At 53.1% G+C, this 19,577-nt stretch overlaps 1 protein-coding gene across 2 annotated transcripts; it reads left to right on the top strand.

Annotated features, from left to right (window-relative positions):
• The first annotated feature begins 158 nt into the window (after positions 1-158).
• LOC140907843 (uncharacterized) lies at positions 159-12,833 on the top strand. 2 transcript variants are annotated; one of them, XM_073334736.2, is made up of 2 exons: positions 159-462; positions 4,957-12,833. In XM_073334736.2, exon 2 carries the CDS (start codon positions 5,091-5,093, stop codon positions 7,827-7,829), a length of 2,739 nt encoding a protein of 912 aa, XP_073190837.2. In that variant the 5' UTR covers positions 159-462; positions 4,957-5,090; the 3' UTR covers positions 7,830-12,833. The 2 variants fall into 2 exon arrangements, with proteins under 2 accessions (XP_073190837.2, XP_073190839.2); XM_073334738.2 differs by having other exon boundaries at positions 159-564.
• The last annotated feature ends 6,744 nt before the right edge of the window (positions 12,834-19,577 follow it).

Here is a 19,577-nt window from a genome sequence, read left to right as displayed (position 1 = left end):
CCTGGGGCAGGGGCCGCGCCGCCCCTGCGCAGCGCCGTGCACACTGCTGGGCTTTACCGACTCCGAACCCGCTTGCCGCAAAAAGGGGGGGGCTCTTCACACCCCTTTGGGGGCGGCCCCCGGGCGCCCAATCGAAACTGCCAGCGGCGGCCCCGGCCCTGCCGAGCGGCCACGACAACGCCCGGCAGGGCCCTGCCCAGCGGCGGGGAGCGGGCCGGGGGGGCCCGGCAGGCGAGGCCGCCGGTCTCGGAGGCCAGCGGCGGCTCCCGGAACCAGGTTCTGGTTCTCCGGCTTCCCGCCCCCGGTAGTTTTTACCTCCCTGACACCGACTTCCTGTGAGAGTCATCGCGGCGGCCGTCGGAGAAGTGCGTGGAAGCGGAGCCCGCGTGTGGGGATGGGGAGCCCGGCAAGTGGCGAATTGAAACCTCCTCCCTGCCTCCGCCTGAGGGCCGTGAGGGAAAGGTAAGCCGAGGGCCGCCTGGGGATCACGTCTCCCTCTGTGCCCGGTAGCCCCCAGAGCGAACCAGGAAACGGCCGGGAGTTTTGATCGCTGTGAAACTGAAGGTGTGTGAAAATGGTTGGTTTTAAGATCGGAAACATTTGGCGGGTTTAAAGGAAAGCGGGGGGGGGGGGGGGGGCTCCCCGCCGGCGAGTGACACCAGGCTCGGCTCCCGTGTAAAGGTGAGATGGAAGTGCACCGACAACGCGCGTTCCCTCCCGGCTTCGGTAAGAGCAAAAAGTGCAAATAAAAACCACAGGAAGGGAAGGTGATTTTTTTTTTTTTGAAAAGGCTGACTAAAATGATGCCTCTGAGAAATCCCCCGCTGCCATTGCTGCGGCGTCACAGAGTGACCGTCTGTGCCCCAGTCTCGGTTGTCACTCCCCGTCCCTGGGAGGTGTATGTGTGTGTAAATGGATCAGGGCCCTTTTCCAGGCAAGGGGAGCTGAGCAAGGATTCGGCAGCTGAGATTGCAGCTTGGATCTTATTTTCCCCTGAAAGGATTCACACACTAAACACATTCAGCACCACGGAAATGCAGCCACTTCTGGGGCGGAGGGGAGCAGCCAGCATGCTGCACAAAAGCCCTGAGAGGAAAGATTGGCCACGGTCACCTCTGTGCTTCTGAAAAGTGCCAGGGATCCCTTAGGGCCATGCAGAGCGGAGGGACCCCAGTTTTTAAGGTCTCATCAGAAAAGTCCGCAACAGAACAACCTGCATGCAGTGGCATGGGAACACTTTTTATAACGGGGGTGCTGTGCCCCTGTCCGTGCCCCCCGCCACCCCCTAGAGTTGGGGCTGGGAGCAGGGCTGTGGCTCCAGGAGGGGGTGGGGGACCCGGACAGGGGTAAGGGGGCCAAGGCTGTGAACAGGTGCAGAGCCCAGGGCGCGGGGCCAAGGAGTGCAGCCCGGGTGTGGGGCCCACAGTCGGGACCCCAGAGGCGGGGCCAGGACCATGAGCAGAGTGCTGCAGCGCCCTCCACACTCCTAATTCCTGCACCTGTATGGTACTGGGTTTATCTACTCACGGTGACTAAACAGGCAGCAAGGCAGTTCAGTGCTTCGGGAACCAGGGCTCGAGAACAGAGGAGACTGAGGAAGCATTGGCAGCGGGAAGGGAGGGCTGGATCAGGGCTCTTTTTGCTTGGCAGGAGGTTTCAGTAATCAGGAGAGGGGTCACTCTGGGGAGTGGCCACATAGGGGCCTTGTCTCTCTCTAGGATGGGAGTGGCTTCCACAAGGTCTCACCGGGTTTTTGCCTCTGGAAGCCCCACTAGCCTCTAGTGGCAGCAGGAACTCATTCCAGGATGTGGTTCCTGTTTGCCCCCTTGGTTCAGCATGTGCAGATCCTCCTGTAGTACCAGCTGGTCCACTTATGAGGATAAAAGCCTACTACTGCCAGTGAATGGGGTTACTCCTTCCGCTCAAGTAGTAGAGGCCCATGCTTTTAAGACCAAACCAGGTGATGACCCATGAGGGCCCCATCTTTTACATCAAGCCTTTAGCTAAGGATGTCACATCAGTCTGAGCCATACATATACCCCACCCATCTGCCAGGAGGGAGTAGGACCCCACAGCCCACCGGGGGAGCAAGTTCTCAGCTTCCCCTAGCTTCCTCCAGTCCCTTGAGTAACTCGGATGCTAGGCCACAGAGCAGCAGAGATGTAGCTGTCAGTTTCACTTCTGCTGCAGTAGGGTGGGCAGGGTAGCTGGGCCCCGGTGCTGGAGACTTTCAGACTTTAGCCTCTTTCTGATACATTTACTAAAAACTAAACAGGCATCCTATGATGTTGGTGGGGCTGTGAAACAAACAGGGTGGGGGCTCTGAGCTAATACTCTGGATTTTAATTTCACACCTGGGATAAGACCATATGGGATTCCTTTGGGATCTTGAGATCGGCAGGGTTCCTGCAATTTGCCACTACCAGGAGCAGCTGCTGAGAGCTGGGGCATGTGGCATATTCTGCAAACTTTCCACTCAAGTATCAGGCTGAGGGGCACCTTAGCAGAACACGTAATAAACGATAACAATAGTGGAAGTGAAGCAGTGAGTGGCAGGATCCTGTAATCCTTCCCATGAATCGGTGCTGCTGCCCTGTCCCCCTGAGCAAGCACAGAGTACATCTACGCTGCCTCAGAGTTGTGATTGCTGCACACGGAGACATTGGCCTTTTCTACACTGCACAGTTTTGTCGACAAAAGACGGCTTTCGCCGACAGAACACTGGAGGTGTACACACTGCAGTGCTCCTCCTGCTAATGTAACTCCCCTGCTGTGCCGACACAATAACCACCTCAGCGAGAGGCGTAAGGCTTATGGTGGTGTAGTTAGGGTAAACATTACGTTCCTTACATCGGCTGTTGGATCCGCTAGAGCCGTAAGATTAACAAGAAAGCAGCTCCCAGCTCCCCAGCCAGACCGCTGCGGGATCTCTGCTCCAAACCAGGCTGCCACACAGGCTCCCGGCTTGGGCTACTGCCCACAGGTTCCCTGCTCCCCGCTGGGAGCCCTGCAGCTCCATGGGGTCCTGGTTCCCTGCTCCCCACCGGGAACACAGCAGCCAGCCAGACTCCGGGCACAGATCTCCCTGCCGGAGGCAAGAAGCCCAGGAGCAGGGAGGTGAGAAGCCCCGGGCGGCAGCCAGGCCCCTGCTAGGAACTGCAGCTGAGAGCCCTGGCTCTCAGTTCCCCACATTGCTCCTCTGCCGTCGGGGGAAGTGTTCCAGGGGAGGATGCGCACCACGGACAGAAGGAGGGTAGGGGGGACATCGGCCCCCACAGGAATTTCTGTAGTGTAGAGGTAGCCATACCCAAACGAGCTAGCTGAAACACCAATAGCCGGGAAGCTGCCGCAACCCAGATTTCAGCATGGCTGTACAAACCTGCCTGGAACCCTGGGTAATGCCCTCAGGCAGGAGCAGAGCTGGCCAGGTTACCGCTAGCCTGGCCGTGTCAACGTGTGCTGCAATCACACCTCCGATTTCAGAGCACGCAGACCCACAGAGGGGCGCGTAGGACCAGGTTCTGGTCCCAAGTAGCAGGGCTGAGCGCGGCAGGAAGAAGGGTCACCTCCATCTCTCAGAGCAGCTGCAGAGCTGTTTCCTGGAGGCTACGTCAGTGCAAGAGCCAGGGTGACAGAGGGCCCCGTGGCAGGGAGGGCCCAGCCACACATCCTCTGGCCACACCAGCCCGCCTTGGGTACTGCCAGGGAGCCTGGATAGCTGGGCTGCAAGCAACGTGGGCATGGGCAACTCTTCGCCCGCCCCCCCGGTCACCCAACCAGCCCAATGGGGCTAGTTCCGCTGCCGGCCGTACCGCTGACTACACCGTCCCCTGGGAAGACGTGCTGTTCCCATAGCAACGCCACACTCCAGCACAGGCCCGGGTTAAAGAATTGGGTGCAAAGCAGCCTCTGCTCCAGGCCCGCAGGGTGCAGCATGGGTCAGCAAGCTGAGCTCCTGCACGGGGTGGGACATACAGCAAAGGGGCCCCACCCCATGCATAACAAATCCACACACAGACCCACGAAGGCCCCTCGCACCCCAACCCACGTACAAACCCCTTCTCACCCCACCCCACCCGTACCCAACAGCCTACCACCAGCCCCCCCATCCCAGCAGCCCTGACATTCATCCTGCCCCACCTAAAACCCTACATCCCAGCCTCACCTGCTCCCAACATCTCCCCCCCAAAACCCTACATCCCCCCCAGCCCCACCTACTCCCAACATCCCCCCAAAACCCTACATCCCGACACCCCCAACCCCACCTGCTCCCAACATCCCCCCCAAACCCTACATCCCGACACCCCCAACCCCACCTGCTCCCAACATCCCCCCCCAAACCCTACATCCCGACACCCCCAACTCCACCTGCTCCCAACATCCCCCCCAACCCCTACATCCCGACACCCCCAACCCCACCTGCTCCCAACATCCCCCCAACCCCTACATCCCGACACCCCCAACCCCACCTGCTCCCAACATCCCCCCCAAACCCTACATCCCGACACCCCCAACCCCACCTGCTCCCAACATCCCCCCCAAACCCTACATCCCGACACCCCCAACCCCACCTGCTCCCAACATCCCCCCCAAACCCTACATCCCGACACCCCCAACCCCACCTGCTCCCAACATCCCCCCCAAAACCCTACATTACGGCCCCGTTGGTACAATACAGGCCATAGGACTTCCCTGAATTCCTGTGTGAACTAGACCAGAGCTTTTAGAAAAACATCCAATCTTGATTTAACAATTGCCTGTGATGGAGAATCCACCATGACCCTTCGTAAGTTATTCCAATGGTTCATTACCCTCACTGTTAAAAATGTGTCTCATTTCCAATTTGAATTTGACTAGCTTCCACTTCCAGCCATTGGATCTTGCTATAAATAGGAGTTTTCCTTCCTCATTGGCCTTTGAAATAAAGTCTGACTGTCTTTTTATTTTTGAACCCAGCAGATGAAGGGAAATAAGAATTACCGCCCAAAGGGGAGTCATGAAAACTGGCATCAGCACCTTTGTAGGCTCAGAAGCTCCCCTGAGCCTTGGCAGGCCAAGAAAATTAGAGGACATGGCAAGAAAGACCCCAGATGATCACTCTTCTTGTACATGAGCTTCCTGCCAGCTCAGCCCCAAGAAACCGCACTATGGAGAAGCTGACTGTTGTTAAGGTGGAAGTGGAAGATCTTCTCAAGCAACCCCGGGAGAAGATGTACACTTGCACTATCTGCGGGAACAGCTTTAATCACAAGGGCATCCTAGCCGCACACCAGAAGACCCACAAGGAGGAGTTGCTGGTGGAGCACCATGAGCAGGAGGGCAGTGCCATCACAGCAGGAAAGCTAACGAGCCAGCAAGCCGGCAGAAGGGCAGAGGATGCCAGCCAGGAAGGCGTGAACCAGGAGGGAGATCTCTCAGTGCAGAAGGAATCCCTGCAGAAAGCAAAGCCCTACTCTTGCACCGACTGTGAGAAGAGCTTCAAGATGAAGGTGGACCTCACCAAGCACCTCAGGACCCACACTGGGGAGAGGCCTTTCCCGTGCACTGAGTGCGGGAAGAGGTTCATCACCAAGTCGCAGCTGAAGGAGCACCAGAGGATCCACACAGGGGAGCGGCCTTACCAGTGCTCCGAGTGCGGGAAATGCTTCACGCAGAAGTCACAGCTCATCGTTCACCAGAGGATCCACACTGGTGAGAAGCCCTATAAGTGTGGCAGCTGCCAGAAGAGCTTTGTGGACAAGTCTCAGCTGGTTGCCCACCACCGTATCCACACAGGTGACCGCCCCTTCAAGTGCGGGGTGTGCGCCAGGGGTTTCCGCCAGAAGATCACCCTCATTAAACACCAGAGGGTCCACACTGGGGAGGGGATGCGACGGCATGGCGGGCCCCATGCTGGCAACGCCTCGCAGCTCATCGTGCCCGAGTCGACGCCGGACGGGGAGAAGATATTCCGATGCGGCACGTGTGGAAAGGAGTTCAAGAAGAAGTCGATCCTGGTGACCCATCAGAGGATCCACACTGGGGAGGAACCCTACCATTGTGCCGAGTGCGGGAAGCGCTTCCGGCAGAAGATCCACCTAATCCGCCATCAGAGGACCCACGCCAGGGGGGAGGCCCATGTCTGTGTTGAGTGCGGGGAGGGCTTCAGCAGCAAGGGACAGCTACTAAGGCACCAGCGGTGCCAGCACCAGAGCGAGGGACCCCACATTTGTCCCAACTGTGGGAGAAGCTTTAGCCAGAAGGTAGGCCTCATGGCACACCAGAGAGTCCATGAGAGGGAGAAGGGAGATGGGAGCGTGGCCGCCACTGACGGGAGCCCTGGTGAGGCGGCAGATGAGAGGCTGCCTGCCAAAAATGGGAAAGGCAGCGGCCACTCAGGAGACCTGACGGCGCCACGTAAGAGCCAGGTCTACACCTGCACCCAGTGCGGCAAGACATTCACCAAGAAAGGGAACTTTGCCAACCACCAGCGGGCCCACACAGAGGAACGGGCACATCGGTGCAGCGTCTGTGGCAAGAAGTTCACCAAGAGGGGTGAGCTGACCAAGCACGAGCGGATCCACACGGGCGAGAGGCCATACGTCTGCGCCGACTGCGGCAAACGCTTCACCCAGCGCACCCAGCTGGTCACCCACCAGCGCATCCACACCGGCGAGAAGCCCTACCCCTGCGCCGACTGCGGCAAGCGCTTCATTGACAAGTCCCGGCTGACCGTGCACCGGCGTATCCACACCGGTGACCGGCCCTTCCAGTGCACGGCCTGCAGCAAGGGCTTCCGCCAGAAGATCGCCCTCATCAAGCACCACCGGGTCCACGAGAGGGGCCGGCCAGACGGGGAGGTCTCAGGGGGGAAGGAGCATGAATGCCCCCAGTGCGGTAAAGGCTTTGGCACCAAGGAGAACCTAGCCAGCCACCAGCGGCTCCACACCACCGAGAGGCCCTTCAAGTGCAGCGAGTGCGGGAAGAGCTTCACACAGAAAGCCCAGCTGGTGGTGCACCAGCGCATCCACACTGGGGAGCGCCCCTTCCGCTGCGCCGACTGCCACAAGGGCTTCATTGACAAGTCCCGGCTCATCGTCCACCGCCGGATCCACACCGGCGAGCGGCCCTTTAAGTGCACGGCCTGCGGGAGGGCCTTCACGCAGAAGATCGCCCTGACCACCCACCAGAGAGTCCACATGAGGGAGCACGAGGCTGCCCGGGAGCCTGACAAATACTCCAAGCATGGAGAGAACGACGCGGGCAAGGCCGAGCCAGGCGAGGAGTGGCCCTTCCCCTGCAACGTATGCGGCCGGGGCTTCCGCAAGGAGATAGCCCTCATCACCCACCAGCGGGTCCACACCAAGTACGAACCCAACAGGTGCAGCAAGTGCGGCCAGGTCTTCCCCGACAAGGCCCAGCTGCTCCTGCATCAGCCCTCCCACGCAGAGGACCGACCCTTTAAATGCAACACCTGCGGGAAAGATTTCAAGCGGAAAGAGATCCTGATCACCCACCAGAGAATCCACACGGGAGAGGTGCCTTTCAAATGCACCGAGTGTGGGAAAAGCTTCTCCCAGAAGGCCAACCTCATGAAACACCAGCTCACCCATACCCGGAGGGGCCCCTTCATCTGTTCTGAGTGTGGGCAGAGCTACACCACCTTGGGTCATTTTAAAAGGCACCAGAGGAACCATCTGAGAAAGCAAGCCCCTCCTGGGGAGGGGAAAGACATGGCGGAGGAGCTGGACGCAGACGGGCTGTTGGAGACTGGCGAGCACAACGGGCCCATCATCGTGGTGAAGACGGAAGTCGATACAGACGACTATGAGGTCCTGCAGGTCCCATGACACCGCCTTCAGCAGGGAGCGGTGCATGTGTAAAGGGATCCTCCAGAGGCAATGCAGGAGTAAGGGCCCCGGTGCTGCCAACCCCTAGCGTTCGAAGCATCCCGGATCTAGCTGCCCCCCCCCAGTCATGAGACTGGCTAAAATGTCATGAGATCTGAGAAAAAATACTACATGTGGGGTTCTTTTTATGAGCCTTTGGGGGTCACGTTTTCAAGGTTTTCTCTGCAACCACATGGGCTAGAAACTTACTTTTTCAAATGAAATCTGTGATTTTGGATGTCTTCATGTGACTCCTGGAGCTGGGGCTTTAAGGAAAAACACCAAATATCCCAAGAGTTGGCAACACTGACTCTTCCGTAAGTTGGAATCCTAGCACTCAGCAGCACCAAATATCAATATTAAGCCAGCTGACCTGGGTTGCTGGTGGCCCATGGGAGAGCATCAGCGATTCACTGCAGTGCAAAACGTCATCGGTCGTCATTCCGTACAGCAATAAGAGAGGCAGACATCATCACAGGGCTCCACATGGATGGACCAGTGGGCCCATGCAGAGCCCTGTTGAAGTCAATAGGCTCCCCAGGGGACACAGACATCCACCTGTATGGAAAGGTTAGCTGGAGCAGGGCCAATGTACCTAGAAAGAGAGCACCTACTTGAAGCGAGATAGGTCCAGATCCTCAAAGGTATTTCGGTGTCTAATTCCCATTGGCATCCACAGGGCATTAGGCACCTAAATACCTCTGAGGGTCTGAGCCATAGTGTTTACTTCAAAGTCTGATCTTTTTTGATGATCACACTTTAAAATACGCTCACATGCGGTTTTATTTCGCCATGCGATCACCAGTTTTATTGTTTTAATACAGGACAGTCACTGCAAAAGCACTATTCTGGTTGAGGATTGAAACACACAGGTGGCCTAATTCATGGCTATGTGACTCCAGTTGAAATCTGCTGATTCCAGTGGAATTACACTGGTGTAAAACTGGAGGAACGGAGGGGGAAAATCAGGCCTAAGCTAGTTCAGGTTTTGCTGTCAGCTCCTCAGCTGCTGCCCATCGTCAGAGCTCAGCTGAAGTCACTGGAAGTCACCCCAGCTTGCATCAGCTGAGAAGCGGGTCCGTGATTCCCACAAGAAGCATTCCTCCCGCACTCTTGTATCTATATATTCCAGCAGTTCAGTAGTTCTGTGTCCAGGAGCCCAGAGTATGACATGTAAGGGGCTGACATTAGGAGGGAACGATACCTTTGACTATCCTCTCTGTTTTGCATTTAAATTCATAATCATAGCATTGCCCTGGCCTAAGGCCCTTCCCTCTCTGTAGAAAATCCCCATGAGAGGGAAACATGGGCCATGATCCTGAGAACCTGTAAGTCCCACGACTTCCCAACAGTATGATCCAGGAGGACTTGTGCCCCAAGTCTGCTGATCCCAGGGCATTTGCAGGGCAGGGTTGTCTACCTCTTCCCCTTCACTCCCTGCCAGCTGGCTGTAAGTCACGCTTAGGGCTTATACGGCTATTGGTTCCCAGCTCCCCTGGGTTAAAGCTGCAGGGATTGCTATGGAAAGCATCTCTCTCCTGACTCTGCCCTGGGCAACCCCATGAAAAGGCACTGAGGTCCAGTCACATGGAGGCTCAGGGATGAAGAGAGCAATGGCAGCTGTAGGGGCAGCCAAGCACTGCAGCTCCATCCATCCCATTGGCCCCCAGGGATGATGGCAGGGCTCAGCCTTGGTTTGGCATTATGGTCGGAACCATTTCCTCAATCCCTGCTGTCTTCTGCTCTCTCTCCCCTTCCCCAGCAGAGTCAGGGTTTGCATTACAGACAGGATCTTGGTTCCTCCAAGGTAGGTCTCCACTGCTGAAGGGAGCGAGCCGCCCAGCCCGGGGAAACAGACTTGGGTTAGCATGCTACAAAATAGCTGTGTGGACGTTATGGCACCAGCCGAGGCTCAGGCTAGCCATGCGGTCTGAGACCCACCCTACCGGCTGGGACCAAGCTCAGGGAGCTAGCCAGAGCCTCCACCCGGGGCCGCAACAGCCACTCTGCTATGTTTTTGAGCATGCTAGCCCAAGTCCTGCTAGCAGGAGTCTGGCTCCCCAGACTCCTTGCTGCAGCGGAGACATGCCCGAAGAATTCACAGATCTCTCCTGGGTCCTCCCTTCCTGAAGTCAGCACGCTCCATTTGCGACAACAGAGACACATGGGAGTTAGAGGTGGAAAAGCCTCATTCGGTCATTTCCCTTCCAATGTAGGATGCCCTACCTTGTCCCAAGTTTTGTCCAGTCCAGTTACTAAATGTCCCAAAGGAAAATGGCTGCCCCAATTTCCCTGGGGAGACCATTCCACAGCCTAATAGTTATTGAGAAAGTTCCCTTTATATTCATGCTAAATGCTCCCTGTCTTAGATTTCTTCCATTATCCTGCATAGCACACCAAGAATGAGGCGCAATGTTTTACTGCACAGGGTCTGCTGAAATTCTGGTCTGGATCATGCAATATGGAAGTGCATCGTTGCTTGCAGGGAGTGCCAAGAGGAGCAGCATTACCTAAACGATGATGGAGGATTCAGTAAGTCTATGACTATCTGAATTCTGTGAACACCAAAGAGGGAGAGGAATGATTTATGCCCTGATCCTGCAAACGCTTTTACACTTGCATAACTTGTAGCACATATATACGCCCATCGAATGCAACAGGACTATTCGTATGCTTCAAGTTCAGGACATTTAAGGGCCTTAATCATCCCTCTTCGGTGTGCACAGCATTCAGATAGACTTATTGTGCCCTCCGTCATTATTAGCTCATCATGCTCTTCTCTGAATGTCCCCCATTCAGCAATCCATTCCCATATTGTATTATCCAGACCAGGATTTAGGCAGATCCTGTGGGGTAAAACTGTGCAGTACAAATTGGGGTACAGAGCTGACCCAAAAAAATAGCAAAACTTTCATTTTTTCATTTTGTTTTTTTCCAAAACTGACTAATTTTCTCGGTTTTGGAAATTTCCTCCAACCTTTGTTTTAATGGACCCCCCCCCCAAAAAATTTTAGAACATGGAAGTAGAACATTTTTGGTTTAGGAAAAACTCAACCTGTGATTAACCCAAGCAATTAAAATTGGTGCCAGAAAACGTAAAGGGTAAACAAAAATGAATACATGAAAAAAAAATCATTGAAAAAAAAGGAAAAATGTTGAAAAAAATCAAACTGTTTTCCAATATTTCATGTAGGGGTTTCCTCAAAGGTGATTTTTTTGGGGATCCAGTATATACTTTGTTCCACTTTTTTTGGCCAGCTCTACTGTGTTTCTCAGTCTGCAATCTAGAGAGTAACACCGACCTCAGTAAACATTCCCATGTTCCCTACACCGGCACGTTGAATAAGTTATCCAGCAAATGCAACCCTTTATTCTGGGTCTCGTTTTCAAACTGATCCTGATTTCTGATACTCAGGCAGCAACTTGCAAGTATGCCCCAATTTATATGAACAAATGAGAGTCATAGTGAGTTTGTGAACTGTACATTCGGTGATGTGTGATTGGTCACCTGAATCACATGGCATTGTTTCTACCCCCGACTGGATGACCAGCTTTTCAAACAGGAGAACAACAAATGAAATAACCTGTTGTTTGCAGGCAAATCCAACTATGCAAATAAGGACTAGAAATTCCTCAAACATCCATGCCAACAAAAACCCATTCATGCAAAACTTCAAGAATAACCAGTATTAAGAAACATGACCATGGCCCAGCCCAAAACCCTTTGGAAACTGACTGGACATTCATTAACTCTGTATTGGCAATTGTCAAGTCAGCTCTCCAGAAAAGTGTGACTTCAGAGGGGGATCTGGTAATGTGAGCAGATGAATTTTTGAGAGAACAAAAGATCCTGTTTTCTTGCAAATACTCCTAGTCTGCAGTAGTCAAATGCTCACCGTTTTCTAGGCGACATCTGGGCTCTGTAAAGCCATATTGGCCAGTGCATCCTGCAAATGAGAGAACAGTAGGAAAGCATTTGAGAACGAGGGGGAAACATTAGAAATGGGTTGGGACAGTATCCAAATAAGGAGCTTGCATAAACAGGACAGCAAAACAAAAAATTCACCCTCCTGCTGAATAGCATCAGAACAGAGCAACCTTTCAGCTTCAACTAGACTCCCCAGACACTGAGGAGAGATTAACTGGAACGGTTAAAAACAAACAACACTTGTATCAGTTGCTTTTCTTGATCTGTTTAAAAGGACAGCAGTACCTTAAGGTGCCTTGACTCATAACAGTGACCCGCTTGTATCTCACAGGTTCGCCTTTCCAATCATGTTTTATAGTAAGGACCATCCAACAATTTGCACAAGGAGTATAGCTTTCTATTTACACATAACCGCTGGTCTGAAGTAAAGCCGGAGCTTAAGGAAGAAGTGGAACGAGGAGTCAGCACTGCAAGAGGCAAGGATCTGTGCTTTGCAGTGTGCCATGACCTACTCTGTATCGACCGTCCCATTTTGATCCCTAGATGTCACTAGAGGTAGCTAGACCTCTTGAAGAGGAGAAGACCGTTGAGACTGGGAGATGTTTTGTAGAAAAGGGAGGTTTGTGAAAAGGCCAGTATAGTCCACACAGATGGGAATTTCAATTCCCCAGATATATTTTTACACTTTCTATTTATTATAATACAGAATGTATCACTGCAGAATATTAATTAACGAGCAAGACCCATTGACCTCACCTGTTATCCACATTGGGAACGTGTGTGTTCTCTCAACAATCTAACATACAATGCATTGATCTTCTTTGCCAGTTTTCTTCGCTGGGCTTTTATTTTAAAATTAATTTAATTCTTTCTGTTTGTTATCGTTTTTTAATTCAGTCCTTTCCGGCACATGCTGTGTTGTAGGCAATGTGATCCTTATGCTTATCCACCTCCTTAGCCGAGATTTTTACTGTAATCCTCTCATTATTGAGGTGTTTTGTTTTTATTTTTCTGAATAAAAAGCTTTACTAAACAAATAGATGCAATGTCCCTGTCGTACCTAAGTCATCCTTCCCTGAACAGAAGGGGGCAGTGGGGTTAAGGGGATAAGAGCACAGAACGGGGGACCAGGACTCTAGTGCCCTTCCGCTGGCATACCTCCGAGTGGTATACCTCATTGAAGTCCGGGTGGAGTTCGCTGCAAGACTGGGGCCTTCCTGCCACAACCCTGGGCAAACCACTCAGCCTTGCTGTGCTTCAGTTTACACATTTGTAAACTAGATCTAACATGTCCCTCAGACACCATGGCAATAATGCTGCTGTGGAGAAGCAAAGCACCATGTAAGCACCAAGTATGATTATTTTAGTACCATGCGGGAGCATGGAGTAGCTTCATCAGTAACCGCTTGTCACGTGCTTTGAGATCCTTCGATGGAAGGCGCTATAAAAATGCACTAGCCCAGTATCCGGTTTCCCACGAGGCAGCAGACGCTGCTTCAGAGGATGGTGCAAGAAATGCTGCCATGGACAAGTAGGAACTAATTGTTCATAGGACAAGACACCTCCTAGCTCCAGCCAGTTAGGCCCTGATCTGCAACCTCCTCCATGCAGGCAGAACCCTCTGCCCTGTCAGCTCACACACCCAAGGCTTTAGTGATTGATGTATGGCCTTAAACAGGAGGTGCAAACCTGCAGCGCTGCTGGCCTGTCTCCTGAGCCCTGGAAGAATAGCTCCACACCCACAGCCTGTTCAGACCCCTCTTCAGGGCAATTTCATGCCTTAAACATAAGACTCACAGTGTAACGCCAAATCACAGCTAATTCCTCTGACCAACGCAGGCTGCAGGTTCCAGAGGCCTTTCCCCATGGGAACCTGGGGTCTGCCACAGGAACCAGCTTCCTCCATAAAGAAAAGGAGTACTTGTGGCACCTTAGAGACTAACCAATTTATTTGAGCATGAGCTTGCATCCGATGAAATGAGCTGTAGCTCACGAAAGCTCATGCTCAAATAAATTGGTTAGTCTCTAAGGTGCCACAAGTACTCCTTTTCTTTTTGCGAATACAGACTAACACGGCTGTTACTCTGAAGCTTCCTCCATGCAGCTCTTCAGCAGAACTCTCAGCCCTTTATAGGAACCACCTGACCCCTTCCCAGCTGGGCCTGGTGATCCCGTCTGTCAGGCCCAACTACCAGATCTTAGCGGAGCTCTATCTCTGAACAGGACTGTCTAGCCCCAGGTCCTACTACCCTGTTACAATACCTCCGATCCTTTTAATCCTACTTAGTATGACTTTCACTTTATTTTACCCTGCATGACGGGGCTCAGACTCTGTGACAAGCAAAAGTTTAGGTTCCCCAGAAAGAAATGTCTTGCTTTCCTAGGTTGTTTCAATCACCTGTCTCAGCCCCCAGGTCTCCTACATTAACTAGTGTATCCATTTTGATCTGATCTGACCCACCTGGGGCCTCCTATCCCAGTGGATCTCAGCCAGGGGTCCAGGGCCCATGGGGGGTTACAAGCAGGTTTCAGGGGGTCCGCCAAGCAGGACCAGTGTTAGACTTGCTGGGGTCCAGGTTAGAAAGCCTAAGCCCTGCTGTGCAGGGCTGAAGCCTGGGGCCCTGAGCCCATCACTTGGGGCTGAAACAGAAGCATGAGCAACTTGCCTTCGTGGGGTGCCCAGTGGTGTGGGGCCCTGGGCAATTGCCCTGCTTGCTATCCCTTACCGTCGGCCCTGGCTTTTATATGTAGAACACGGTTGTTGTGGCACAGGTGGGCCGTGGAGTTTTTATAGCATGCGGGGGGGGGGGAGGGCTCAGAAAGAAAAAGTTTGAGAACTCCTGTCCTAGCTCTTTGGTATAAGAAGAGGCTCACCCTTTCGTATTGATTCTAGACGTCGTCTCAAGCAGCAACAGTGATGTGAACGTGACACCTCCCTCCTCAAGGGAAAACCCATCATGGGAATTCAGAACGCTCACTGCCTAGGAGAAAGGCAGAGCCCACTGAAGTCGATAGACCAAGTTACAGAGGTCGAGGACCTACTCCAATAGATTTATTGTATAAAGAACAGCACTGGCTAGGCATGCGCGGCCTGGTTCATGCAGCCAAAAAAGACAAAGGAAGCCTGTTCCAAGCAGCAGATCCTATGTAGGAGAAGGCTGTCTCACCCACAATGGTAAGGTGGTGTGACCAGAGAGAGGAGACCAGTGCCGGACAAGTGGAGGAGCTGGGGTGGGTACTAGTGGAAGAGGAAAGCTCCATGAGGCAGGTTGACTCATACCCATCGATGGCTCTGAAAACAAAGTAGATTTGAACTAGATCCTGAAAGGAGCAAGGAGTGAGGGAGTTTTCTGGGGACAAGGACCGCTGTCGTTTGTGCACAAGGTGGTGGGCAGCAGCTGGGTCTTGGGAGAGCCCTGGGTGAGGCAGTGGCAAAGGGAATGCCGGTGTGGGTGAGGATCTCTCTAGAAGTGGAATCTAGGCACTGCGGTGAGGTTAGGAGCTGGTGACAGGCAGGTTGGCAGATTTCAGGCATGTGGGAATGGAAGGATGAAGCCAGGCTTACAGAAAGTGGATGGAAATGGGAGAACCAAGCCAAGGATGGCAATATAAGAGACAGAGGCATATAGGGCAAAGCTGCTCCTATGAAAGCACTTCTGGTTTAGAGACATGGAGCTGAGAGAAGCAGCGATGAAGCTGCAAATTTAGTTGGCCAAGGTAGGCAGGGAGAGTGGGTGTCTAAAGGTAATGAGCTCTACAGCTGCCTGTCATCAATGGAAAATACAACTGCCAGGCCCCATTACTGGTGTCAATACAAACATTTAATCCACCCATTCTAATGAGCATCCTTGGGGTTTCCGGGTTCCATACACAGCAAAGGACTTCCTCTTTGTCTCCAATTAGCAGTCTGTCCACCGGGATCACTTGTGTTCCCACTGTGACACTTCCTAGATCCCGTGTGCCCTGTCGAACGGCACGGGCTCTGACCCAGCAATGCAAGGAGGGAAAAGGACCAAAACATGGAGGAAGTGAGGAGCTCTGGGGAACATCATCTTCAGCGCTTCCAGATTAAATGCAATCACCCTAGATGAGACATTCCCGCAAGTACCACAATGTCCTCTCTGTTTGTAACCTCGAGGGTGCCAGCAACAGGAATAAAACTGAAAAAGACAAGAGGTCCACGGAAAGGAAACTGGTTATGAAATGCTGGGAGAGACGCTGGGAGATAAACTGTCCATCGTGTGAAAGAGCAGCTGGCACCAGATGGAAAGCTTTGGAACATCTGTTTATAAATAGCAATTCTTCGTGCCACTTGTCTGTGTTTCCTTTCCTTTTCCAGGAAGGGGGTTTGGATTTATATGGAAACAAGATCTTGGGCCCAAGTCTCCTCTCACACTGGTGTAGAGCAGAAGTCTCCCTACCAAACTCAACGTACCTACCTACAGCTACAAATGACAAGAGAATCGGGCCCTCTGTTTCTTACCAGAGCACCTGAACCCTTCTGCTTAGCCCTTTGTTAATCATGATGTGGTTCTGCCAGAGCAAATGATGCCACAAAGATAAGCACGTACCAGCAACAGGGACTTACTTGAAAGGGAGCAGATCAGTTGTTATCCATGAACTAAGAGGGGAGAGTTGAGCAGTCAGTGCTAGCACTGGTTGACAACGGTCGATCAGTGGTTTTTCCACTGACAATGTAGCTCAGCTGACCGTTTTTGATCTTCCATCAGGAAAATCCCAACCTCGTATTTCATTTTGGGCCAGGTCGCTGTTGTTAATCTATGTTTGCCTGAGCTGCCACAATGTCTCATTAATGCTTCATGCTCCCATTCTCCTCTAGGGGGTTAAGCTCCATGGCTGGACAATATTTCCCACGATGCACTGCGGTCTCCCTTTTGGTTGACCTAAACGTGGTGTGTCATGCGATCATCTTCCTGCCACCCCGTTCAGTAACCTATTCACTGGGCCACACGTGTTTCCCATGCGGACGCTCTGGCCTGGCATTGACAGATGTGTGTAGGTATTAAGCATGTAAACTTCTGTGCTCTTATCCAATGCAAACTGAACATCCTCTCCCTATGACCTTCATCCACCAGCAGCCTCTGGATCTGGACCGGACTGGGTGGTCAGTCAAGGAGCTGGATTTCCCCTCCACCTCCTAAAGAGGAATCTTTGTCATTGGGAACAAATGATTATGCTCCTGTGTTATTTAATCAAGTCAAAATTCATAGGCAGCATTGGCAGGAAAGATAAAAATTTTCCGGACAGCTTAGTCCTCGTCTTAGCCATATGGTTACAGTTATGTAAAGACTTTTTCTTCATACATGGCCTTTCATAAGCAATGAACCATCATGGGTCCAATGAAGTAGCTCATCAGCGTCTCTGGATTACAGGGGATCAGTATAATTAATCTGGAGGCATTAGGGACTGGAGAGGTTTTGCCCTGCAAATATATGTGTTATTTCATATCTGATTTCCCAGAGCGGCCAGAAGATTGAATGATGTTATGTTTTGCAGATGGTTACAGATTTTGAAATTCACTGCTAGGTTCCTGCTTAGAGGAAGGTGCATCTAAAAGAGGGGAAACAAAATCTTTGCTAACCTCTCCGTTCAATTAAACATGAAATTGAGAACTTATTACAGGAACAGAGGAAAAAGTGATAAGGCCTGCTCTGACCTCCACTGAAGACAGTGGAAGGACTCTCGTGGACTTCAGTGAGCACCACATCAAGCCCAGACAGCTCTTTTCCAGCTGTAGATCTCCAAGCACCTTACAATGGTGTCACTACTCCCATTCGACAGATGAGGAAACAGACAGAGGGATGAAGTGAATCGCCCATGGTAAGACCAGGACTAGGAGCCAGGCTGCCTGACTCCCAGTTCAGTGGCTATGGTATTGGACAGTGTGTGACAAAGTGGGGGTTTTCCCTTGTTATGTTGTATGTGAGCCTTACTGTTTTGCATGAATACTGTGTGTGCCTCAGTTTCCCTGTGTATTGCACCAGTGCCTAAGTGGTGGGAATAAGGTTGTGTGGCTTTTGCTGAGACTCTCGGGGGCAGGTGAGGAGGCTCCAGTTGCCTGCACATAATAGATGGCCGATGCCCTTTGTAACCAGAGAACCGGGGCGGGATGCGAATAGGTGACACTTTGCCCAGGAAATGAGACAAAGACCGAAGGAGAGGCAATGGGCTTGTCGGAGGTTGGGTTGTGGGAAGCTGGGCTGTCTCCTTTTTGGGACTAGGAGGGGGGAGTCCAGGGCGTCTGGCCCAAGGTGCCCCCAAAATGGACTTTGCTGAAAGTCACCAATTTCTGCGCTAACAAGATGTGTTCTACATTGTGTTCCTGTCAACTAATAAACCCTCCTGTTTTACAACGCTGGCTGAGAGTCACAGCTGACTGCGGAGTTGGGGTGCAGGGCCCTCTGGCTTCCCCAGGGGTCCCATCCAGGTGGACCTGCCAAGGGGCAGTGTACGGTGTGAACAGAGATGCTGAATGCTCCGAGGTCAGACCAGGAAGGCCATAGCCAAGTAGGCTTTTTTCCCTGGACAGCGTGTATTGTATTCCCTGGAGTCACGCCACCCCAGAGTCCTGGCTGGCTTCATACGAGCAGTTCCAGAGCATCGGACCTGTGACTCCGTCACAACTGGTGGCAGTGTTGGGATCAACTGCACCCCGTGGACGGAGCATCCTGCAGTAAGTGACTGGGGAGCAGCAAAACGAAGGGGGACTAGTGAGAGACAGGCATGCTGAAGGCTCAGAGAGGTGCAGTTCCAGGAGGTGGAGCGGCGGAGCCTACGGCTTAACCCCCGAGAGAGCTTGTGGGCCCCGAGAAGGACTGTCACACTGAAGGGACAGTGGGGAGCTGACAGAGTACAGGCCTGTGAGTCCGTGACCACTTGGGAACAGCATGGAGATGGCCTTTAACCATCTCCTTAAGAAGGACGCTGTAGAGCTGTGCAGAGAGAGAGGGCTGCACATTGGAAAGTTCACCAAGGCACAGCTAATTGCTCAGTTGGAAGAGGTTGATCGCTCTAAGGAACCGATTCCTGACCCAACTGTCTGCAAGAAACCCTGCATCATCCCCAGGGCCTGCACTGGTTCTTGACCCAGCTGGGGCCACAAGAGAGCCTGGGAGCAGCCAGGCATCCCCGAGACCCGCGTCCCAGACCAGCAGAGGGTCTCCACCGGGTTCCTGGTTGGTCAATCTGAGACGGATGGAATTGGAGCGGAGATTGAAGGTGTCAGTCAGAGGACCGTGAGAGACAGGAAAGGCATAAAGCAGAACAGCAGGAGAGAGTGGCAGCATGGCGGAGCTGAGAGGCGGAGGGACCCATCCAGGGAGGGTGCGGATGGACCCAGGGGTGCCAGGTCCACAGGGAACCTCGACACTAAGTTGCTGACCCAGGTTAAGGAGTGAGGAGATACTGACGCCTGTCTCGTGGCCTTTGGGACGGCTGGCAATTGGAACCAGACTGACCCTGCAGAAAGGCTCCAGTGTCTAGCCCCCTTCCTGGGTCCCAAGGCCATTGAGCTGTTTAGCCAGATGGGCTGGGAGGGGCAAGGGGGGGCTGACTGGCTCCCACTCCCGGCCCCAGCATATATGTCTGCGTGGGCTCTCCTGGGCTCAGGCCCCTTGGACCCCCAGTGGGAACGGAAGGTGGTGGTCAATGGGGAGATATTTCTGGGGGGGCGGGGGGTGAGATCCTGGGACAGAGAGAACTGTTGGCAGGCCCCAGGCCGTGCAGCCTCACCAGATGCTGAGGGGCTGTGTGACCTGGGT

The sequence above is a fragment of the Lepidochelys kempii genome, chromosome 2, assembly GCF_965140285.1.
Source record: "Lepidochelys kempii isolate rLepKem1 chromosome 2, rLepKem1.hap1, whole genome shotgun sequence".
NCBI lineage: Eukaryota > Metazoa > Chordata > Testudines > Cheloniidae > Lepidochelys > Lepidochelys kempii.
The sequence above is the reverse complement of the archived record's forward strand: the minus strand, read 5'-3'. Positions and strand labels throughout refer to the sequence as shown.

What these genes read in the sequence shown, in the direction of transcription:
- LOC140907843 (XM_073334736.2), top strand. Translation starts at nt 5,091, where the DNA reads ATGATCACTCTTCTTGTACATGAGCTTCCTGCCAGCTCAGCCCCAAGA.